At 42.1% G+C, this 25,681-nt stretch overlaps 1 protein-coding gene across 2 annotated transcripts in view; it reads right to left on the bottom strand.

The window, feature by feature from the left end:
- Nucleotides 1-19,882, bottom strand: part of LOC126402317 (glutaminase kidney isoform, mitochondrial-like) — a 33,159-nt gene extending 13,277 nt beyond the window's left edge. Inside the window, exons 1-7 of one of the 2 annotated variants that reach the window (XM_050064206.1) lie at nt 19,483-19,882; nt 9,633-9,729; nt 7,984-8,102; nt 5,312-5,441; nt 5,141-5,220; nt 4,822-4,985; nt 3,034-3,092 (exon numbers count right to left, since the gene is read on the bottom strand). In XM_050064206.1, the coding sequence (XP_049920163.1) occupies nt 3,034-3,092; nt 4,822-4,985; nt 5,141-5,220; nt 5,312-5,441; nt 7,984-8,102; nt 9,633-9,729; nt 19,483-19,736 (903 nt within the window). In that variant the 5' untranslated portion in view covers nt 19,737-19,882. The remainder of the gene's footprint in view (nt 1-3,033; nt 3,093-4,821; nt 4,986-5,140; nt 5,221-5,311; nt 5,442-7,983; nt 8,103-9,632; nt 9,730-19,482) is intronic. The other variant, XM_050064207.1, reaches the window with a different exon arrangement.
- Between the last annotated feature and the right edge of the window lie 5,799 nt (nt 19,883-25,681).

Here is a 25,681-nt window from a genome sequence, read left to right as displayed (position 1 = left end):
AATAAAAAAACAACCTCCTCTGCAGAAAGAAATGGAGTATGATATAAAACCAGTGTTTGAATTCAGCCAGAGCTGTACTGTTTATAATGTATAAACAGTTTGGGAGAATGCAGGTGAAGAGTATAAAAGCCACATTGAGACATTCATAAACAGCCATGTGAAGGCTAAAAGCTTGTCACAAATCCAGACCAAAGAAGAGGGGGAAAATAATTAAAAAAGGAAAAAATTACCAACGTCATTGACCTGTTGCTGTGGTCATAATTTCCCAAAGATCCTAATGCTGTAAAATATGCAACAACACATAAAACCACACAACGAGCCTTGAAAAGGTACATTGCACATGAGTGTATTTGAAGTGTAGAGCGAGAGTCAGAGAGAGGAGGAGGAGGAGGAGGAGGGGAGGGGAGGAGGAGGGGAGGACGCATGCATGCACACAACCTGGTTTTATTATTCCGATCAATGGATACAATCAATCTGCAGCTACTGAGACCTAAACAGGGATTGGTTGGATCGGACCAACGGGAGAACTGTTTTCAGATCACACAGGAATGACAATCATTCCCAAATGATGTGAACACAACAAAGGATGATGTCAACAGCTGCTCTGAGGCGTTTGGACTTGAGTTGGGTTAACTAATCAACACCTCATTGTGTCACTACAAATCAAAAACAAGGACAACAACAGAATTGTATGGATTCCTGAGCATAAATGAAAAGCTAACAGGCTAACATCTGTTATTGAAGCTGGGGTAGGCAGTTTGATTCTGGCGTCACTGGGCAAAACTCGACTCCTGCACCTCCTAAAGGCTCACAGCTGCAGCTACAAGTTCATGTTTATGTCACTAACGTTAGCTAGAACCTCGAATCACAGTGTGCTTTCCACCTCACTCCCCGCCGCTGCAGACCACCTCCCGCTGGTTCAGAAAACTTTCTGTTGCTGCAGTTACACAGAATAGACATGACGCTGGCCAAATTTGAGCCACTAAAGCTGCCGACCGAATGTCCCGGGGAAGCAGCCCACAGCGGCGGAGAGTGAGGCTGAGGGACTGTGGGGTGGCGAGCTCGTTAATTTTTAGCCCTTTTTAAACAGGAGTTGTGCAAATTTGCAGGAAAGCCCAATCAGTCTTTTTTCAGCATTGGCAGTATAAAAACAAAATCGGGGAGTGCAGCAAAATGCCGCCTACCTACTTTTGTTTATACAGAATGTGTCTTTTTCGGGGCAATGTGGGGCGTGAGCAAGTAACAAAACGTGTAGCTCAGCGTGTGACGTAAACAGTGACGTGGGAGGGAAGCCGCGGCTGGTCAGTCCTTCGGCGATCCTCTCGTAAGTCGGCCCGTCCTTCACCGTCCCCGTCATCTGACGGTTAATGGCCTCTTCGTTTGCGAGGACAAGGAGGGCGCGCAATTCCTTGTCTCCCCAGTTGCTCATCTTTACAGTGTCTGTCAGGTTTGTGTTTCCCTCTTGCTACTCATCAACAGCTCCTCCCACAAGTCATCAACAGCCCCTCCTGTTGCGGAAGGCCGTCTCGCTCTGTTAAAACTAAAAAGGTTCCGCCAATATGTCTACCCTACGAGGCGGAAAATTGGGCACCTCGGATCAACTCGCCAATCTGGCTCTGTGTGTCTAAACGCTCACAGCTTGCCGGCAAAACGGCCCAACATTCGCGGAAAATCTGGCAGTGTAGAAGGAGCTATTGTCTCATTTGTGGTCTGATAAACGGAGAGCGGAGCAAGGAGGGGCTGAGCTGGTGACTTATGATCCAGACGTCCGATGACTGAAATCCGTCATCTAATTAAAACATCTAGTTGAAAAACGACCAAGACCTGAAGAATGTTTTCTAAAAATGTGGCGTAAAACTGGATAAAAAGTCACTTTATGAAGCTTCTGGCAGACAATCACCACTCTGACACATGATGTCACTGACAGGCGATGACAGCCAAATGAAACAGACACTCTTCTTGATTAAAATTACAGATTCTTGAAGCAGTGTCTCAGAGATGGAGATAAAAGCTTTCTTTAAGCTAAAGGCTCACGGCTGTGGCCTCTAGCTAACGTTAGCTAGAGCCTCGAATTGCACTGTATCTTCCACCTCACTCCTGCTGCTACAGAGCACCTTGCCAGGAGGAGAGCGGGCAGCAACTGGAATCCTGATGGATCAGAAAATGTTCTTTCGTTCGACCTGGCGCTGAGGTCTATTTCCTCCCAGGGAAGCAGTCCACAACGGTGGGGAGCGAGGTGGAGGGACTGTGAGGTGGCTGAGGACTATTTGCTCTTCCAGATTCCTGCCTACCCCGGCTGCAACTCTTGAAATATATTTGGCTGTAGCTTTTCAACGAGTCCCTGAGATTGCTGAGAGACGGTGTATGTGTTGCTCTCCTGGTTTATGTCCTGTGACATGCAGCAGATCCTACATCGCTTCATTTACACATGAATGAAAAGTGTCGTTCAGCTGTTGCACTCGGGTCTAAATGTGTCCAGAGACAGTTTCTGAGGAGAGGCAGGTCGGATTCATCATAATTAAACTGCTCCTCATCCTGCAGGGACACCTCCTGATCTCAGGTCAACCACTCAGGGTTTTAATTTAAATCAGCAGCTGGAGCTCTGGTGTGTCTGACAGAGTGTGTGTGAGGGTCGGAGGAAAGAGCAGTGGGCCACGCTGGTCTCCATCTCCACCTCCGCCCACTCTCTAAACTCTGTCTGTGTGCTGGATATCCGAGCAATGCTGCTTTCGACCAAATCCCCTTTCAGCGTGATTATCTATAACCTTAATCTCTCCCGTATTCCCTAATCTGGAGGAAACACGTTCTCCAGACGATTATAATTCTGTTTCATACACTTCCTCTCAGGACACGACTTTTTAGCTGCAGTTAGAAGTTCAGGAAATGAAAACCACTCACAATCTGGAATCATTTTAACAACATAAAACTCTTTTCTGAAACTCTTAAATCACCTAAAAACTTCTGTGTTTGAGCCGATCAGTTTCTGAACAAATGTTGTGAAGCATTCATGAGAGGTGTGTGAACGCAGCTTACCTTGATGAGGGAGGTACAGACAATAGCTCCAGCATTAACCATGGGGTTGTGCGGCTTATCTGCAGGAGAGGAAACACAATTTTTATTTTTTAAAATATATTTTTATACACTTTAATGTACAAATTATTCATTCAGATTTATTTAATTTAATTGACAATTAGTATGACTTTTGTTTTATTATTTTATATTGTATCATTTCATTTTTATTTTATTATTATTATATAACTTATATTTCATAATTGTACATTTTTATTTTTTTAATTATCATATTACTTTCATTATAATTACTTTATTTAATCATTTTATATTTTATTTTTTTTATTTTATATTTATTCTATTATTGTTATCATTTGTTTTTTGTAGTTTTACATTTTTATTGTTATTTATATTTTATATTATCAACACTGATATTATCATAATTATTAGTATTACTTTGATTGAAGTATTTTATATTTTTATAATTTCATTGTTATTGTATCACTATAATTATATTACATATATTTCACAGATTTACATTTTTATTATTTTTATTATTATAATAATTACTTTTATTTTATCATTTTATATTTTTATATATCTTAAAATTTCCAGTATTTTATATTTATTCTATTATTATTATTATTATTATTACTTTAATTTTTGATTTAGATTTTTATCAATTTAATCTTATTTTATCATAATAATAATTATTATTATGTTACTTATATTTTTACATTGTTATTGCAAGTTATTTTTATTATCATAATTACTTTTATTTTATCATTTTATATATTTTCCAGTATTTTATATTTATTCTATCATTATTATTAATATTATTATTAATACTTGTTTTTATAGTTTAATTTTGTTATTTTTATGTTTTATTATTATAGTATTACTTTGTTATTATCACTTACATTACTTGACTGTATTTTATATTATTATTATTATTATTATTATGTGTTTATTTATTTTGACTGTGTGAAGCCTTTTACAGAAACAGAAAAGAAACAACACAAATTAATTTAGAAATAACACATTCATGAAAGCAAATAAATAAATAAAATGCTTAAAGTAAAGAGAGGACGTTCAGGAACGTTTTTACACCGGAGGTCAAAACACTGCAGAATAATCCACTGAGTGAACATCAGCCTAATGAGGTGTGTGACTGCACAACATCATGACAGCACACACACACAGAAACTAAAACACAGTGTGTGCAGTGTGTTTTAATCCTCTCATGAAACAGAACAGGACAATGTTTGGAAAAAAAATCATCTAAAAATAAACAGCTGGATTATTTCCGCTGCCGGGGAGTAATCTACTCTGTTAGATCACAATGACAGGAAACCAGGAAACTTTCTCACACCAGCTTCCTGTCAGGAACAATCTGGTGTCTGAGGCTCCAGCTGAACATTTAAAGTCTGGTGGGTTTGGTGATTTCAGCCTGAACGCTCACAGCTCCTCGGTGCGTCTCAGACGTCGGTGGCTGAGCTGCGCACGTCATCCTCGACACTGAGTGTCTTTGTGCTGCTCGGCCCCGTCTGGTTCGTACACAGCCACGTGCCAGCAGCTCGTCTTCATCCAGGTTATGGTGACACTGTTACACACTGGCAGCTCTGTTTTATTCTGCTGCAACCTCTCATTAACTATTTACTACAGCGCCATGGCAACCGGGCCTGGAGACGGATCCTCTTACTGCAAGTAGGTGAGCGTTGAGAGAAAGTTCAGCCACAGCTGGCTGAGTCACAACATGGTGTGTGTGTGTGTGTGTGTGTGTGTGTGTGTGTGTGTGTGTGTGTTCCTCACCTTCCTCGTTCAGGAAGAGCTTGTTGAACCGCAGGCCGCTGGGCTCTTTGCCGATGAAGCGGTGCACGTACTCTGTGCCGTGGTCGTGAACGGCAATGGCGTATTTCAGCGGCTTCACGCAGGACTGCAGGCAGAAGGGAACCTTGGTGTCGCCCACAGTGTGCCTGAGACACACACACACACATTTGAGGAAGGGTTCATGCTCCCACGACAACCAACCAAGTGTAACCATAAGTGTGTTGACACTACTTTATTCTCATCACTGCAGATGAGGTGCAGACAGCAGCTCAACAGACATGAATAAACATTTGGACCTGACCTCTGTCCGTCCACGGTGCACAGGGCGACGGCCCACAGGTCCGGGCTGAAGCGGGCCAGCTGGGGAATGTAGTCGGCCACCTGCAGCATCACATCCCAAGGTTGTTACAGTTATCGCCTACTATTGACAGAGATGCTTGTGTTTGTGCGGTCGTCTGTCGTCGTCACTCACCTGCCCTCCTGACATGTTTTTGGCGTTCTCAAAGAGCTCGTCCATGTGGGCGCAGAAGGGCTGGAAGTCTGGGATGACAAACTTCTTCCTGAAGGCCTGGGTGAGCAGGACGATGTTGCTCTGGACACACCTGAGACAGGAGACAGGGCGACAGTGAGCCAGGAGTCAGGGAGCTGGGTGGTTATTTCTCTAAGCAGTTAACACTTCAGACTTTGCCTCAAACTAATTATCACATTGGCTTTATGCTCTTCAGTGTGGTAAATCTTTGCTGGCTGAACTGGTCCCGTTCTTCACACACCAGCTGCCACTGAGACATCTGCTACTGGAGTCAGGTATCAAGTCATTAGCAGTGTTGTCTTTTGGGAGCCTGTTTGCTTTTCTGGCTCACTGCCTTTATTTCCAAGGCGAAAATCTCCCGGTGACTTTTCTAAATGAGCACGTCGGGAGGATTTCTGCACCTTTGTTTAACCTCTTCCACTCTGAGGGGACACTGACGTCCTCGGCCAGGATCCCTGCAGCCTTTCAGAGTCTGGAGCGGGCTGAGCTTTAAAGGAGTGAAGATACAAGTCAGGAATTCAGTGCAGCAACCATGCCATGCTAGCTTGTCGGGAAGGGGGCTAAAAAAACGCTCTCAAGTATGGCCAAGGTTGTCCCTTGTCACCAATCCTGTTTGTGACCTTCATGGACAGGATCTCAAGGTGCAGCCGGGGGGAGGAAGGGGTTCGGGTCCGGGTTGGGGGAGAGTTACTGCCTCAAGAGAGGGAGTTCAAGTATCTTTGGGTCTTGTTCACGAGTGAGGGTAGAACGGAGCGTGAGATGGATCGGTGGGTCGGTGCGGCTTCTGCAGTGATGCGGGTGCTGCGCCGGAAACCAAAGCTTTCGATTTACTGCTCCATCTACGTCCCAACCCTCACCTATGGTCATGAACTCTGGGTAGTGACCGAAATAACGAGATTGCGGATCCAAGCAGTGGAAATGAGTTTCCTCTGTGGGGTGTCTGGGCTCAGCCTTAGAGAGATAGGGGGGAGGAGCTCGGAGTAGAGCCGCTGCTCCTTTGCGTCAAAAGGGGTCAGTTGAGGTGGTTCGGGCATCTGACAAGGATGCCTCCTGGGCGCCTCCTGTTAGAGGTGTCCCGGGCATGATACACTGGTAGGAGGCCCTGGGGCAGACCCAGAACACACTGGAGGGATTACATATCTCGTCTGGCCTGGAAACGCCTTGGGGTCCCCCAGGAGGAGCTGGAAAGCGTTGCCGGGGAGAGGGAGGTCTGGGGTGCTTTGCTTGGCCTGCTGCCCCCACGACCCGGCGGATGAAAATGGATGGATGGAAGTAAAGCGAAATTTTGTCGAAGGGGGTCCCTTGACCTCTCACCTCAAGGTATCTGAATAAAACAGGGTCTATGGGTACCCACGAGTCTCCTCTTCACAGTCATGTCCACTTCATGCTACTCACATGCAGTTTCACCTATTGTATTTAAATATTTCTGCACACTGGGGTCCCTAAACAGTATTTAAATTACATAACCTGGGTCTGACTGTAAAGCTGAGCAGCCATTTCATTGCCTCCATTCCCTCTTAAAAGAGATAAAAATGGGTCTACAGCAGGGAGGGGTGGAGCAGAGGAGGATAAAGAACTGTATCTGTGCTCAGATTCACACAGTGGAAATCTGCAGCAGCATATTTCCTGGTTTCCCCGTGTCATATGATGAGATGACACTATAAAACACACACACGTCTACAGCACGCTCCTTCCTCCAGCAATCTCCCTCCCAAATCCTGTCAGGTATTCCAGATTTCTATCCGAGCACACCACAAGCAGTATGACTCATAATAAGGCGGTGTGGTAGCAGCTCTGCTCCTCTGGTAGCCGACAGATTTGTGGCTCAGCTATCTCACTGCATCAAACCCTGTCTAATCCCTGTAGCATGGGATCCCTGCGGAGAAAACATGCTACACTCCACCGCCCGCTCACGTGCGTCCCTCTGTGAGCCCCTGCTCTATAAATAAGCCCGGGGAGGAGCGGATGTGATGGATCCCAGCCAGGAGCGGTGGTGCTGGGGTCTGTTGGGCGAGGATACAGCTCCCTGGTGAGCCGTCATATACCCCACCTCTCGGCCAAGCTGTCAGCCGGCATCATTTCCTCTGGCAGGACACAGCAGCCCGGTTGTTTTGTTTTTTTAGCAGCTTGTGTATGAATGTTCTTAGATTACTATAACTCTGATTAATACTGACACTTCCTGTCTCAGTGCTGTAATAACGGACGGTTAGACGTATAACAGTTGCCCTTTAAACAGAAGCAAACACAAACTGTTCATTATTTTCCCGCACGCTCACAGACACATTGATTTGACCTTTGGTGTGGGTTCGTGATTTCATTCCTGAGTTTCATAAAAGCTAAACTGATCACAGTTATTCCAGCGTCCTGTTTTCCCCCCCAGCAGTCGTGCTATTGACTGAATCCAACCTCAACAAGAAGCAGATGACAAACTGAGGAGCGATGAATAATTAATGTCGTGCAGTGACCTTATTCTGCTGCGGGGGAGTGCGGAGGACTCTGACCGCCATTAACAATTCTGATGATAGACTCTGATGAAAGATTGATGCTGGTAATAACGCTGGAACCGACCAAAAACAACTTCCAAACACCTGCGATGTCTGTAATCCAAAACTTACTTTTTGAAGAGGTGTCGGTCCAGTGCTCCATCAGAGGTCGTCTTCAAGGTCACCTTCAGCATCTCCATACATTCTTTCAGCCGGGGGTCTCCCGTGCGAAGCCCCGTGGCTTTAAGAGCCTGCACAGAGGGGAGAGGAGGGGGAACATCATGATTAAGACAGCCCGACAACAAATCAATAAACCTACGAGCCGTGAGCTGAGGGGCCGAATAAGAGGAGTCACCCTGCTCATAATTCAACCAGAGAGAGATCTACAAGGAGCAGCTGCTGTTTAATGACCCGCAACACTCACGTTTGTTTATCTGCCATAAATCCTACAGCCTGGGTCCCTTTATTTATTTGTAAGTTTTGAGAATTAGCACCTTGTGGTTGTCACCAGTTCAGTATCTGACCAAATGTCTCCCCTTCTGTTCCTATGACGCTGAGTAATGGACAGAAAAGTCTTTTATGCAGAACATTATGATGTCACAGTGAAGTTGACCTTTGAACTTTTGGCTATAAAATTTTGTCACTTCATCATTTCATTTTATTAGACGTGTGCAAAATTTGGTCAAGATTAGCACATAATTCTGGGGTTATGGCCACAGTGAACTTTGACAACTAAAGTCTTCTCATCTCACTGTTGAGTCCAAGTGGACATTTGTGCCAAATTTGAAAAAATAAAATCCTTTAAGGTGTTTCTGAGATACTGTGTATTGGACGGGGTCGTAGTGACCTCAACCTTTAATCACTTCATCCGTGACTCAAAGTGGATGTTTGCGCCAAATTTGAAGAAATTCCCTCTAGGTGTTCTTGAGGTAACACATTCCACGATAACACGGACCATAAAAGTCTTATCAGTTCATTGTTGATTCCAGGTGTATGTTTGTGCCAAATTTAAGGAAATTTCCTCGGCCTGGTCACACTGACCTTGACCTTTAACCACCAAATTCTAATGATTTCATTGTTGCATTCAAGTGGATGTTTATGCAAAATTTAAAGATATTCCTCAAAGGTGTTCTTGAGATATTGCGTTCGTGAAAATGCGACGGATGTGGTCACAGTGACCTTTACCTTTGACCACCATATTGTAATTCGTTTGTCTATGACACAAAGTGGATGTTTGTGCCAGATTTGAAGACATTCCTGCAAGATGTTCCTTGAGATATTGCGTTCTCGAGAATAAGACAGATGCAAGGTCAAAATGACCTTGACCTTTGACCTCTAAAATCTGAAATCAGTTCAGCGTTGAGTCTAAGTGGATGTTTGTGCCAAACCAGCAGAAATTCCCTCAAGGTGTTCTTGAGGTATTGGGTTCACGACAAGAGGAAGGAGGGACGGACAATCCGAAAACATGACTCTTCAGTTCAATCAATCAGTTCATTTTTGATTCCAGGTGAACGTTTGTCCCAAATTTGAAGAAATCCCCTTGCGGTGTTTTTGAGATATCGCCTACACGAGAATAAAATGGATGCAAGGTGACAGTGATCTTTAACCACCAAATTCTAATCATTTCATTGTTGAGTCTAAGAAGACGTTTGTGCCAAACCAACAGAAATTCCCTCAGGGTGTTATTGAGATATGGCATGTATGGCGGATAACCCGTTCACATGACTCTGTTTGATATGAATCATCTGAAACATAAACCCATTGCCGCTCGGAGGACTCACTGTGGTGAATTTATGTGCCGGGATTTTTTCCTGGCCCTCTGCGATGGTGTAGAAGAGCAGGTCCTCCAGGCTGGGCAGGATGCCTGCCTTCCTTCTCCTGCAGGAAAGAAAAATACAAACACACAGACGGGAAAGTGAGAAAAATAACTCAGCAGCGAGGCCCGTCGAGGTGGAAACATGGAGGGGAACTGCAGCGGAGGGAGGAGGACAAAAAGCTTATTGACTGCAAGGAGAAGCAGTGAGTAAGAACTGTAATACTGTACTGGAAAACACTACCTTACACTGACCTCAGGTCAGTATTATAACCTCCACAGGTTAACATGCTGCCATAAGGCCACTGTAATGTAAACTGTTAACTGTGTACTGTGCTCGAACACCAGCCAGGAATGTCTCTGTATAGATTACGCTAATCTGGAATAAACCCCAAACCCTCTGACCCAGAATGGAAATCCTTATTTGGCATTTATTTAGCCCGTTTTTTCTAAATCGTGGGCAGCCGCAAGCAAAGGCCAGAAAAACGGCAAATATTTCATGACGCAGTCTGATAAAGACGGCGCCTTACAGGCATCTCTGTCCACGCTGCATGTGTGAGGGTCAGTGTCGGAGCAGCTCAGCCGAATGAAAGCACAGTGTGTGAACTGTGATGACTGGGCCTCGACTGTTGCAGCTGTAATGTGGAAGCCTGCCAACGCTCTTTGCACATTGCTGCCATGTGGCTCGGCGGCTGGAAGCAGGCTGAGAAACGACCAGCCGCCTCCCACTCAGTGACAGTACAGTCTCTATGAAACTCCCCCTGAGATCACACCCCTGGCTACAGGATCACAGCATCCCAGCAAAGACTTTAAGTCTGTGAATCCAACAAGCTGTGAGGCCGGGTAATGCCGTTTCAAATGACCCTGTTTTCATGACTTTATGGGGACAACAATTTTTGAAACTGGTCCAGCACTGAGCGGCAGAACAGGCTGGAATGTACCCGCTCAGGGCATGTTTGCACCGTCAAGTTACGTCTAATAAAAGTGCCTCTTTTTGTCACTGACAGGCTCAGATTGTTAGTATGAGTCTCTGACAACATTATAGAAAGGATCCCTACAGAGATAGACCTTTATGTTAAAGAGTAAGATCCTTTGTTGTTAAACCAGCCACAGGCACAGAGATAGACCTTTTAAAAATGGTCTATCTCTGTGGGGATCCTCTCCATAATGTTGTCACACACTTTTATTAACAATCTGAGCCTGTCAGTGACAAAACAAACACTTTTAGTGGACGTAAATCGAGAGTGCACGAATGCCCCAAGTTGTTACATTGCAGCTGGTTTCCTGTCTGCTGGCTGCAGCGTTCTCTCAATACTGGACCAGTTTCAAAAGTTAGATGTTTGCATTACACCCATTCTTTGTCCTGTAATTTGCAGCTACAGTAACTTTGGTTCCCCATGGTTAAATACACTGATGCTCTCTATGATCTAGTTCTACGGCCTGGCTGGTGTTCTCAGCAGCACTTCCACACCGAGTCGTCTCTGGGAGGAAAGTTAGTAGCGTGTCAGGAGGCAGACGGGGTGACGAGCTCACAGCAGGCTCTCTGCTATGATTCATATCAACACCAAATTGGATTTGCGCAAAGCTCTGGGTGCCCAGGCGCTCTCTGTCCCTGCAATGCATCATGGGGCACTGGGCTGTGTGCTAGGAGAGGATGTCTAAAGGTAAAGCTTTAGTCGGCAGGTGGCTCCTCGCGGCTGCCAGCCAGATATAAAGCTGAGTTTGGACCCTTTGAGACATGAGAGCAGAAATCTAGCAGTTTGTCCGACTCGGCGGCGACAGGGTTTCCTCTGGGTTTATTCAGCAGCAGGAAGCCATCAGGAAATTATAATCCCCGACGGAGATAAACCGACAATAGACTGTGAAGAGCCACATTTGCTATTTGACAAATTAATTGATACTTAACCATCTTTATGTAGAACATCTGTGCTTAAATTGAGATATGAGAACGTCTAAAACCGTTTAAAACTGGTTTTGGTCTTTTTATGGGATTCCTTGACAACAACAAGTCTCACCAGCCTTATCCTTTAGAGCAGGGACACTCAACTTGCTTTGCCCGGGGGCCATGTTATCTGAAACGATGGAGCACAGCTGTGTTGTTGTCGGACCCTGGTTTGAGCTGAACCGATGCTACATCATGATTCGCAAGTCTTCGTCCAGGGTCTGGACTTAGGGAAGGGTCATGATTCGCAAGTCTTCGTCCGGGGTGTGGACTTAGGGAAGGGTCCATTATACAGTTTAAGCTCGTACACCGGACCGGCCAGTGTCAATCAATTTACTTTTATTGTGAATTTGAAAATGATGGGTCACACTGCGCCCGGCTGTAAGCTGAGTATCTCTGCTTTACAGTACATCACAATTAATCCCATAAACCTGAGGGCTCACCATTTTCCTGGACCACGCTGCTGCACAATAACACAGAGGAAACACTGGGGCCAAGTCTTTATAGTCCATTTAAACAACATTATCTGTACTGACGGCTCCACTCAGAGTCAGAAAGTCTGGAATTCTCTGCGGGAAAACTGTGATTACAGGGGTCGAGGTCGGTTCCAGTTTTCCAGCTCGGAAACAAACAAAATAAAATCCCAAACGCTGAGAATGAAAACTGGGCCTATGTTAACGTTTTAAAGTCTTAAATTGAGATTCAGACTTGAAACGAGATTCATCCAAACAGGAAATCTGAATTCCCGACTTTCCAACTCGTGTGTGGAACGCAGCGTCAATATGCAGTTAAAATCATTCTCATGCGCTCCGGATAAGCATGTAGTCGTGTCCTTAAAGACCAGGCAACTTTGTCATTGCTTGTTGGCGTGGTCTGACCTCATTAATGAAGGTTGATGTCTGCTTGTGAGGAAGGAATACACATCAGAGAGTGTGTGTGTAGGGGAGGGAGGAGGAGGGATGGAGGTAAGGTAGAGGTAGAGGTAGAGGTAGAGGGGGAGGGGATTCAAGCGCAGCCGCTGGGAGGAAGTGAGGTCATTTCAAGGGAAAAGCGGTTGTCGGCTTTCCGCAGAAAACCTCTACATCTACTGGAAGAGACTAAAACTTAAATGAAAAAAATCGAAACATACTTACAAATGCAAAGCAAGCAGATCAACAACAGGGAGAGAGTGTGCAGAGGGAAGAATATTGCATTAGTGACAGTGATAATGACATTTGAACACATCAGCACAGCACTGCAACAATCAGCATTGAATACATGTACACAAATAATCAACACACAAGTATGAATACTGGTTCATCCATGACACAGTTCCTTTGGCGTGGTGATGCGGTTGATGGGTGCAGCTCAGCAGAAAGAAAATATTAGACTGATTTTAATGAAATATAATTGAAGGCAGAGTGAGTCCTTGTTTGGTTAATGAGGCCTGTGAGGTTTCACCTCTGGGAGCATCACCACCACAGGGTTGGAGCTGAAGGCCACTGGAACATCTGGATGGTCTCATTAATCCACCTCAGCTGCTCTCATTAGCGCTCTGGCTTCTCTCTCCGTGTTTCTAAAGGTCAGCTGTGATTCGACGAACACAGTTTGTCCAGAAAGGTGTAACCAACTCGCTGCTGCTGCTCTGAGACATTAGCCCCTTTTACACTGCCGGATTTTTGGCGAATGTCGGGCCGTTTTGCTGGCAAGCTGCGAGTGTTTAGACACACAGAGCCGGATTGGCGAGTTGAGCCTCGTAGAGTAGGCATATTGGTGGAACCCTTTTAGTTTAAACAGACCGAGGCGGCCTTCCGCAACGGGAGGGGCTGTTGATGACTTGTGGGAGAAGCTGTTGATGGCGCCGCACGTGCGAGCCACTGGCGGTGGATAAACAGGAAACAGCTGATAGCAGGAATTAGCGAGCAGCTAGTAGCAAGAGGGAAACACAAACCTGACAGACACTGTAAAGATGAGCAACTGGGGAGACAAGGAATTGCGCGCCCTCCTTGTCCTCGCAAACGAAGAGGCCATTAACCGTCAGATGACGGGGACGGTGAAGAACGGGCCGACTTACGAGAGAATCGCCGAAGGACTGACCAGCCGCGGCTTCCCTCCCACGTCACTGTTTACGTCACACGCTGAGCTACACGTTTTGTTACTTGCTCACGCCCCCCATTGCCCCGAAAAAGGCACATTCTGTATAAACAAAAGTAGGTAGGCGGCATTTTGCTGCACTCCCTGATTTTGTTTTTATACTGCCAATGCTGAAAAAAGACTGATTGGGCTTTCCTGCAAATTTGCACAACTCCTGTTTAAAAAGGGCTACTGTGATGCACATCTGTTTGGGTCTGAGTTGCATATCAAGGCTTTAGAGTTTTGGGTCTCAATCAACGAAAGACCAAACGTTCGTCGACCAGAAAGGTCATTAGTCGGCAAGATTTCATTGGTCACTTAGTCGCAAAAAAAAAAAAAAAAAAAAAGTGAACTCTGTTAGGAGCTGCGCCTTGTCAAAATAAATCAAAACCTACATGACTGGACCATGTGGGACTTTAATTTGAAAGGACAGACACAGGAAGTGGCCACACATTGATTTCCAGGGGTGGTAGGACTGTAGGAAGATGTTACCTGGGACTTGGGGAAGTTCTTCTGGGCTTTTTCTACCATACTTTCTCACATTTTAAAGACGATTAATAGAGAAAAGGATTGAACAAACCTGCCGCTTTAGTTTCAAATTTAAGGATGGACCTAACGATTGGCTTCCCTGACGTTTGAATGGAAGCTTAAACGGCGCTGAGGCGTAGCTGAGGGTAACGTTTTCAGAAGATGTTCCCAACGACTAATTCACCAGCTGTCTAAATATAAGTTTGAACTCAGACTAGTCGACTAGAAAAGAGTCCAAATTGAGCACATGTCAATTTAGGCTGTCATCTTGACAATGATAATGTGGACATATAAACCAAACTACTTGTCAAACGTCCCCCTCTTCTGTATCTCATCGACCGGACACACTTAAGACACACTCGCACTGACAGGCCGTGGCGGTCTCTGTCTGCTGTGTTTATCTGACCCGGTCGATGGGGCTGGTTTCACTGCCTCACAGATGTCATGACAAATTGGTGTGGAGGGTGGAGCACAGACATTAAAGCGGCAGCGTTGAGAGGCGGCGCTGCACAAATCAATCCGTGCGAGTGACTCATCTGCTCCTGGAGGCGCTGACAACTGCCGGGCAGCACGCCAGCATCCAGGCTTTGGTGCAAAAAAAACGGAGGAGAAACGATGTGGGCGGGATAAGCTCCCCTGCATTACAAACATTTTTAACCCCTTATTAGCCGGAGCACAGCCTGGGGACCCTGGTAACCAGACTGGAGTGGAGGCTGAGTGCTGCTGGGGCCCCGGGGACTTGAAACAACACGCCGTGTATATTATATCCAGCAGACTGAATCATGTGGTGGTGACCTGATTTACTGACTCTTAACCAGGGTTAGTCTTCATGTCTGGGTGAAGGTAGACCATGGTTCATCTCTGGATTATTTTTTGATGAGTCATTAGTAGTGAAAAATGCCCCTAATGTCATCACACACTTTTAGTTTAATTTTTGCTGCAACAACTTCTACATTTGTGACTATTTTTGCCTCAATACTCGGGGTCAAAGAAAACTATCCAACAAATCCCAAACCTGAATAAACAGGTGTTTCAATGTGCTTTTCATTCACAAACAAATCCACATTACAATCTGCCTTACAGGCCGATAATGAAAGACTTCCTCAGCAGCAGACAAAGTGCTGTCGTGCTCACTCACTCGTCTAAACGCAGCCTGTTGACAACTTCTTTAACACAACGAGCCAAGGCCTCGCTCAAACTCAAATTAGCCTCCGGGGGGAAACAAGATGTTGCTGACGACCACTCAGCTGAGCAAAGTGACTGCCTAAACATGGCCGACAGCTCCGGCAAATTGCCCGTGAATGGAAAAAAATGGGATGGCGTCGGACTACGGGGGCAATGAGGCGTTATATTGCCATGAAAACACTCTGATGGGAGGGTGCAGGCTGGTGTGGTGGCTGGTCGCACAGCTGCTGTCAGTGTTTAAGGCAAGACGAACTGGTCTTTATTTTAAAACTGGGGCGGGTGGTTTTATTCTGGCTTGGGATGTCACACACTGAGTTTACATATCACCTTGGGTTCGTCCTTCACCTTCTCAAAATGATCCCACACTTTGGATTTCCTGCCCGACTGTCCAGATTGTCCAGTATCTGCGACGAAGACGATGAAGCACATCCTCAGCAGCATGCCGAGGCCCCAGTCAACACTCTCAGTGTTTGCAGACACTCCAGGCACATTTACATCTCATTAAAACTAAACACACATCACACTGGATGCTGCCGGCAGCCACAGACCCACCAGGGCCAGTGACATCATCAATAATCTGTCAGGGAAGTATTGGAGATTTGGTTGGGAAATTTCATGCTGCCAAAGTAAATATTGAGACTCTCTCAGCCAGACGTGGAGCCGGCAGTCGGATTTTAAGAGGCCAATATGTAAATTGCACAGAAAGCTATTAGAGCTCAGATGATCAGCTGATACTGATTATTTCAGCGACAGAAAATCATTTGTAAAAGCAAAAATACAGCTTTTTAAACAGGAGAATGTGCTGCTTTTCTTTATCTTACATTAAATTAAACTGGATATTTGGCAGGTTTGGACGGGAAGTTACATCTTAAAATATCTTTAACAGGCATGTTTTTAAACTATTTTATGATAAAATAATCAGCATTAATCAATCATGAAAATAATAAAGTAACACCCCTACATTCTGTTGAAGTATTTAAGCATTACTGTGGTGTTACTGCCAATTTTTGTTTATAAATTTTGTTGATTGGCTGCTTGTTTTAGTCACTGTAAGTTAAAAAAATATCATATTCGCATATTACAGATGCAGCACTTTGCTGTTAAATGTTAAATGGCCTCTCAAGCCTCCACAAAAATAGCATTTTAAGTCTTGTGTGTGATTTATCCTGGCTAATTTAAACAATGTAAAATACCATAGGCTTGTGCTAATAACGTTAGCATGTTGTATTTGTTCGGAAAACGACAGTTGTTTTGTCAGTGAATCTTTTGAGTTGTAATGGAGCTGAATTATGTAACATTATCTTTGTTAAATGTTGCTGTTGTCCCTGGTTTTATGAGTAGAAGAAAAGTCCGCTAGCTGCTAGGCTAATTTATACAATGTAAAATGCCATAGACTTGTGCTAATAACGTTAGCATGCTGTTTTTGTTCGGAAAACGACAGTTGTTTTGTCGGTGAATCTTCTGAGTTGTAATGGAGCTGAATTATGTAACGTTATCTTTGTTAAATGTTGCTGTTGTCCCTGGTTTTATGAGTAGAAGAAAAGTCCGCTAGCTGCTAGGCTAATTTATACAATGTAAAATGCCATAGCTTTGTGCTAATATATAATATAATTTAATATAATATAATAACGTTAGCATGTTGTATCTGTTTAGAAAACTGTTTAGTATAAGACAGTTGTTTTGTCAGTGAACCTTGTGAGTTGTAATGGAGCCAAATTATGTAACGTTACCTTTGTTAAATGTTGCTGTTGTCCCTGGTTTTATAGTCGAACAAGGAGGTGCTTTAAGATGCATCATGGGAAAAGTAGGTTCCAGTGTTTTTAGTGGATTTTTGGAGCTATTTGAGAAGGTGAATGTTAAGTTTTTAACCTTGCCCTCGCACACACTGGACACATCACGCTGCAGCTCGTCAACAGACGACCACGCAAAGGCAAAGTTATTACTACTTTTACTGAAAGATCTGTTCTTCCTCTGCCTCCACGTTAGCTTAAAATCATGTCGAGACAGCCCTGAGTTAAGATTTTAAATGAGGCAAATGAGTAGGGTTAACTTGGGTTTATACTTCTGCGTTGAAGCTACGCCATACCTAAAGTCTAGGCTCCACAGCCGGACGTGCACCCCCCAACGAATGTAGCTACGTGTCATGTTCTTGTATAGCTCTGTAAGCTGAAACCATTTTCCTCAGTGGAAACGAAGCTTTTATTTAATTTCACTGATAAGAAACAATAAATTGAGAAGACATTAAAGCCTCCACATGAATGGCATTTATGTGTGTGATTGATCCTGGCTTCATATGAGAAGAGGAAAAGTCCGCTAGCCGCTGGGCTAATTTATACAATGTAAAATGCCATAGGCTTGTGCTAATAACGTTAGCATGTTGTATTTGTGGGGAAAATGTGTCCAGATAAAGACAAGTGTTTGTCTGTGAATGCTGCGAGTTATAGTGAAGCTGATTTGTGTACTTGTGTTTGAAACTGTCTCTATTAAGACATGTTTAATGTGTGTTTAATGTGTGTTTTGAATCAACTAAACTTCACAGCACTTCGCAGGGTTCTTTAAAACAGAAGTGAGGAAAGTAAACAAGAAGTGAAACCAGAACAAACTTGTTTCATAAACTCAGATTATTTTTCTTTCGTCACTGACCTCTTTGGCAGAAACATTTCCTGATGCTTTGTGCTATTGGTGACTGGATTGTGTTGTTAATGTGCTAACTGCTAACTAGCGTCAAGACGGTCTTCCAGTTTCCTTTATCACATGACAAACACAGACTGCTGCCATTTGCTGGTGTGGAGTTATTTCTTGTCACGCAGGTGCAGAGCGTACGTGGCAGTGAGCAGTGCAAACGTTCTCCAAGCCCCCAGAACATCCAACGAACCATCAGATCATCGTCTTAATTGCTGTCAGTGGGTTTTAAGTGGACGTGGGGAGGCCTCGTCACCCTGTGGTGGTGATGTTATGGCGTTATCAGCCATGAGAAGCTTTTAACCTGCGTCCTGTCTGTCACTACGAGGACTCTCATCCTCTCCTCTCTATCAGCGCTCACTAATTAGCCCCTGTTGAACCATCACCTCTGTCACTACATCACGGCAGATAATTACTGATACTGACCATGCTGTGCTCTGTAACTCATTCAGAACATTATGTGATTGCATATCTTTATGTTACGCTGGATGGAAGTCTCTGTGGTTAGGGGACTTGATACCTAAAGATAAACACATTACACCCATAGGTGTGGGTTGCCTCTCTGGATGCAGTCATGCCTGACCTTCATTAGACGTTGAGTAGAGGCTGCATGGTGCACGAAGCTGCACACACACATATGTGTATACTGTCAGGAGGCATGAGGAGCCGGTGGCAGCAGGTTGACATGAAAGCTGCAGCTCCTGGTCACGACATGTGGCTGGCTGCACACCACATACTTCCGTTTGACCTGTTTCCTGCAGGGATGCTTGATCAGATGCTCCTCTCTCACAGGCCAACAATAACATTAACAAATACCTTTCAATATTAATGCAATTAAACAATATGGTCAAACTTAAACAGCGTGTCCGATAATGGAACTCGCTTAGCTAGCAAACACGCCCCGGGTGTCACGTTCACCGTGCCGTGGATGATGGTGGTGTCGCCGGTTGCTTGTGGCTGTCTCTCCCCTTCACTGTTCCCCTCACAGTGTAGCCTCACACTCCTATTAGCTTAGCAAGCTGGCTAGTTCCTCCAAAACAACAGCATTTGAGCTAGCTAGTTAGCCTGTGTGATGCGCGTGCCGAACTCCCCTGTAAATATCCAGTATTTTAAATAAGCCTTGCTTGTGTGCATTAAAAAACTGACCAAAATTAAAATAATGTATTCATAAAGTTATATTAGAATCCACTCTTTAATTCGGCATACATTATGTGCGTCAATATAGACGTATTTACGTAAAAACTAAACTTTTAGGAGTGGTGTCCAGTGTCATCACAGGCTTCCACCGGCGGTTAACGCGACATTAAATACCCATTATTTTCTATGAGGTTTGGCAGAGGGAGGAGCTAGCGGGGGTAACGGTACTCACTTCTCCGTCGATGAGTCCTTCCCAGCGACTTCATTCTGTCCGTCCCCCTTGGAGCAGAAGCCTCTCACACCGTGCCTCCTGGCGAGGTGCTGCGGCACAAACGCCCTCCCTCTGCCCGCTGATCTGCCATCCAAGCAGCCCGTGCTGAAGCAGGCGGCGGCGGCAGGTGACGACTTAACTACACCTGTCAACGGACGCTTCAGCTGGGTCTGAAATAACTCCTTGAGCGCGACCGTTGACCGAAACTGTAACATCTCAACCCCGTGGAGGAGAAAGCGTGGCCGGTGTAAGTGCTGAAGAGCCGGGAGGAGAAACGAGGAGGACCGGAGGCGCTGTTAATAACGGACAGTGTCGGCTTTCGCTTCCGAGTAACGGTTTTACCGGTGACTCAACAACAGAACAGGCTCCTCCCACCTTTCACGCACCAAGAGCTTTGATTGGAGGATAATAACGCATATCTGCATCTGATTGGCTAAGAGGGCTGTCAATCATCATAACAGTGCGTCCCATTGATTTTCAATGACTTATCTCCATCACTGCCTCAATTAATCAACATTTAACAGCTAATTATTAATAAATAAATACTTTAATAATGTTTTTAAGCCCCGTTTATCTCTTTATAACATTTTAAATAAGACTTAAAAGAACCAAAGCAACATTATATGAGCGTTTAGAGAGGAAACACCAGAGCAAAGCACATGACAGACACAATTAAGTGCTGTAATATTAATATAGTGGGTAGAAAATACAGAAAAGCACAATTATTATATTTATGGGCTATTAAATTACTATAAATTTCCATTGGATCATAACAATTATTTTGGCCTTTATGACACAGACAGACTTGTGTCGATATTATTCGTGTGAGGAAAAATATAATAGAAAAAAGATTTGTAAACTCACCAGATCTGGAAATACACAAACAAAATCCACGTTAAAAAGGTTTACGTAAAAGAGATTTACAAATAAAAAACTGGATTCAAAAATATTTATTAAAAAGTTGTAAATGTTAAAAAAAAACCCATTTATGAATATTTTCCTAATATTTCTTAATAAATATAATCAATTTATTTCAGTCAGTATTCACAGATTTATTTTTTTTTAATTTTTGGAACTTGTGTATTTTGCAGATCTGTTTTACATTTACAAATTCCTTAAATTAAAAAAAAATGTGAATATTGACAAATAAATTGATTATATTTATTAAGAAATAATATGAAAATATTCATAAATGTTGTTTTTTTCAACATTTACAACTTTTGAATAAATACATTTGAATCCAGTTTTTTTTTTTTTTTTAATAGTTTACAAACTCAGTATAAAGTCAGATTAAATGTTGAGGGAGCAGCTCCATGTCCTCATATCCTGTCCTGCGCTGACACCTCATGGCTGATGGTGGTACTGCACATGTTCAGCCTGTGTCCTCAGCAGATGGCGTCCTGTCCTTCACCAAACAGCTACAGCACCAACTACTGGGAGAAACTATTCTGCATCAGTCCACAGACACCAGCAGCAGACTGACATGTAACCGACTATAATAAATTATAAAATAATTACAGCCACTTAAACACAGGCATGTCTACAACTTTGTTTTTATCTCTGGATGTATTTCACTGAGCTCTGACACTTTTATGCTGCTTTATACTGATAAATTATGTAGTATTTTTCAATAGGAACCATTAATTAAATAATCTACCTTTGTATGGAGGATGGAAAATGACAGAAGTGTCAAAAATAAATAAATAAATAGATGCTTAAATAAAAACTGAAAGTAAATCAATAAATTCACGTATAAATAAATGAATAAATAAATAAATAAATGCAGGGATTAGGACCTCCTAAGTCGTTAACATGTGGATAAAAAATTACATAATAAATAAATAAATGTAGAAATAATTATGATGATATTTATTCAATTATGTCCTGTTTAATCATTAATCTTAATTATTTATTTTCTTATTCATATCTGTAATTATTTTTTACATCTATTTACTTTTGTATTCATTTATTTATTCCTGCATTTATTTTTAATAATTTATTTATTTATTCATTTACACATTTATTCTTGTATTTAACTATTTCTATATTTATTCATACATTTATTTCTGTTTTTATTTATTCATTTATCCCTGCATTTATCTAAAAATGTATTTATTTTTTATTTATTTATCCTTGTATTTATCTATAAATTTACTTATTTATTTATTTCTGTTTTTATTTATTCATCCTTGTATTTATCTATAAATTTACTTATTTATTTATTTCTGTTTTTATTTATTTATCCCTGTATTTATCTATAAATTTACTTATTTGTTTTTTATTTATTTATTTATGTATTTCTAATACCATATTTATTCATACATTTATTTCTGCTTTTATTCATTTATTTATCCCTGTATTTATCTATAAATTTACTTATTTATTTTTTATTTATTTATGTATTTTTAATGCCATATTTATTCATACATTTATTTCTGTATTTATTTCTGAATTTATGTGTTTATTCCTAAATTTATTCATACATTTATTTATTTATTCCTGTAATTTTTTGCACATTTATTTTTTGAGTCTTCCATTTTATATTCCTGTATTTATTTATACATTTATTTATCTATATACATATTTTTTTTATCAATTCCTGTATTTCTCTGAACCATTTTTAAAAATGTTTTATTGATAGTTATTTTTCATCCTCCGTACCATAAGTCATCAGTTCCTCTCAGTCTGTTGTTCTTGTGTATCAGACCTGAGTCAGGCGGCATTTTACTGTTTGTTTTGACCTCTTTCTCACAGGCCAGGTGGGCGGAGTTTGACACCCCGTTTAAAATAATGACCTACATCAAAGATTACTCACTGGAAACTATTTTATAAAGTTGCTTCACTTTACTTTTCTGTGACTCCCAACTTTTCATCTGGGTAAACTCCGCCCACCTAAAACTAATCATGCCCTCCTCAGAACAGGGTCGTGGATTCAGACTGAACGCCACCGCCAGACACATGAACACTGCAGCTCAAACTTCCATGTAATCAGGTCAACAATTAAAGGGGAATTCCACCAAAATTTTCTTGTAGGTTATTTTACAGGATTTTCATTTAAAAAAATCCCTTTTACTGCAGATGTTAAATGAGCTTCAACCACACATGACGTCCACGGTACCCTGGTGTGTTGGCTGGTGACGCTCTGGGACGCCGTGGAGAAGTTTCAGCTAGTTGCAATCTGCACTGCTCGCCTCTAGATGGCGCTAAATCGCCCTAAATCTGACACACTAGTTTTAAAAGTCATAACAGAGACACCTTGTCACCTGTGTGTCAGTTTAAGCAGCTTCTCCCTGAACTCTCCAGGCGTCGGCCGCTCTCTCAGCAGCTCTCAAACTTTAATTTTTGCGCAGAAATTCCCCCACGAGCAGCTGCGATTTCACCGCGTGCAGCAGCAGCAGCGGAAAACAAAGGAAGGAAGGAAGGGAGACAAACAAGGCGATCCCTAACGAAGCTGCAGGGAGGAGAGGCGATAATTCACCAACACCCACACCTTCTCAAAAGCAGTCAGCTTCCTGCTCCTTTCAAAACCAGGGTGATGGGTGCGCTCGGCAGATCCCTCCCACGCTGCTTAGCGGCTGGCTTCCGCCCACCGCCCGTGGAGCCGCCCACCTCCAGCCGTTGCCACGGCAACACATCATCATCAGTGACTTGCACCGGAGGAGGAGAAGGAGGAGGAGGAGGAGGAGGAGGAGGAGGAGGACAGGGAGGGGAGGGGGTGAGCAGGGCTGCCACTGTGAGCAGGAACCAGCATGGTGTTCATGAGCCGAGCTATTCTCCAGAAAAAATCTGTCTACGTGTGTGTGTGTGTGTGTGTGTGTGTGTGTGTGTGTGTGTGTGTGTGTGTGTATGTGTGTATATGTGTGTGTGAGTGAGTGAGGGAGAGGATGATGGGAAGTATGTGAAAAGGACCTGCGTCAGAGTGAGTCATCAGCCAGTTTCACAATGTGTTGATGTGACGCTGATGCAAATGGGCCTGCGCAGGGATTCATCTCAGGACAACACAAAAAGAAAGACAAGAAGAAGAAGGAGGAGAAGGAGGAGGAGGAGGAGAAGACAAACACAGAGGACAGAGTCGCTCCTTTAAAGGAAGCTCGACACTTTGACCTCATCATCACGGTGTGTTTCCCGTCCTCTGCCGGGATCATCACGCACTCTTTCACTCTCCTTTAGCTCCGCCCTGATTTGCATCCACGCACAGTCATGCTGGGAACACCCGGGGCTTCCCTGCCTTGCTCAAAGGCACTTTAAAGTTGTTCCTGGAGTCGGGCTGATTTATGGTTTTGCTGGTCCGGTCCAGTGTACGAGTTTAAACCAACTGGCATTTGTCATTATCATCCCTCTGACACTGCCTCATCAAGGTGGGAATTTCATGCCGTTACGCCATGCTGTGTAAAAGGTTTATTCCAGATACGGTGGGCGGAGCTGTCTCGCCTTTAACCCTTTGAAAACTGAGCAAAGTGGTTTCATTTGTTTTAAAAACATGGGAAGAAGGCGATGAGCAATGAGCGAAAAAAATTACCCAAAAATTATTATAAAAAAAGAGTATCAAAATTAGTAAAAAAAAAAAATAATAAATAAAAATGAGTAAAAATAGTAGTAATAGTAAAATTGGTACAGTAAAATTGTAAAAAAAAAAAAAAAGTAAAAATGAGTAGTTTTTTTTTAATTACTTTTAGTAGTTAAAGTAGTAGTAAACATAAGTTAAAAAAATAGTATAAAAAGTTAATTAAAAAATTAGTTGAAAAAAGTAAAAAACAAAGTAAAAATAATACTTTTAATAGTTAAAGTATTAGTAAAAATAAGTTTCAAAAATTAGTTAAAAAAATAGTAAGAAAAAGTAAAACATACAAGTAGTCGTAGTCAAAGTAGTAAAAAACTTTGTAAAAAAAAATAGTGAAAAAAAAGGAAAAAAAAGTGAAAAAGTTGTAAAAACAGTCATAGGAGTAAAAAATAGTAAAAACAAAAAGTACTTTTAGTAGTTAAAGTAGTAGTATTAAGAATAAGTTTAAAAAAAATAGTAAAACAAATAGTAAGAAAAGAAGAAAAAAGTTAAAAAATATTTTAAAAAGAAAGAAAAAGTAACACGTAGAAGTAGTCGTAGTCAAAGTAGTAAAAAATGTGTAAAAAAAATAGTGAAAAAAAATTGTAAAAATTAGTAATGTTTTTTTGTTACTTTTAGTAGTTAAAGTAGTAGTAGTAAAAAAATTAATTGAAAAAAAAGTTTCAAAAAAACGTAAAAATAGTAGTTAGTAGTTAAAGTAGTAGTTAACATAAGAAAAATTGTAAGAAAAAAATAGATGCAGAAGTAGTCATAGTCAAAGTAGTAAAAAATTAGTTGACTTTTAGTAGTTAAAGTAGTAGTAAAAATAAGTTTAAAAAATTAATAAAAATAGTAAGAAAAATTAAAATGCAGAAGTAGTCGTAGTCAAAGTACTAAAAAAAAGTTAAAAAAAAAGTAAAAATAGCTTTAGTAGTAAATGTAGTAGTAAAAAAGGGAGGCAATATTAATAAAAAAAAAAAAGTAAAAAATTGTAAAAAGTAGTAGTAGTAGTAAAAAAAAGTTAAAAAAAGAAAGGAAGTAAAAACAAACACGGAAATAACCTTAAAAATTATAATAATTCTGTAACATAATTTTAAAATGTAATAATAATAATAATAATAATAAAGATTTTCCAAAGTGTTTTTTCATTTTGTCAAATAATTTTCTAAATTAAATTATTTCTCTTTTTTTTTTCAATCGGTGGGACATTTATTTATTTCTACTTTTTTTTTTTCCAGAGATTATTTTATTTGGCTCCTTGCCTTTATTGGATAGGACAGCCAAACATGAAAGGGGAGAGAGAGGTTGACATGCAGCAAAGGGCCGCAGGCTGGAATCGAACCTGCGGCCGCTGCAGCTAGGACACTGCCTTCATATAAATTAGTATTTTCACCTCTTTACCTTTCTGTCAGTGATTTCCAACAAGCTGTTCTGTCGCCCTCTTCACAGCCAGACTCCATTGAGAAAAACAGTAATTTAACATCGTTGAACACAGGAGCTGCTGAGTCAAGTGGGACACCTGTGACACCTGTTAGAATTCAGCGTCTGATGCAGCGTTCAGCTTCACACTGAACTGGCTGGAAGTTTTAACCCCGGCCCAACCTTCAGATTCCCCCGTTT

Source organism: Epinephelus moara, chromosome 16 (genome assembly GCF_006386435.1).
Source record: "Epinephelus moara isolate mb chromosome 16, YSFRI_EMoa_1.0, whole genome shotgun sequence".
Taxonomy (NCBI): Eukaryota; Metazoa; Chordata; class Actinopteri; order Perciformes; family Serranidae; genus Epinephelus; species Epinephelus moara.
This window is presented reverse-complemented; position numbering and strand designations above follow the sequence as displayed.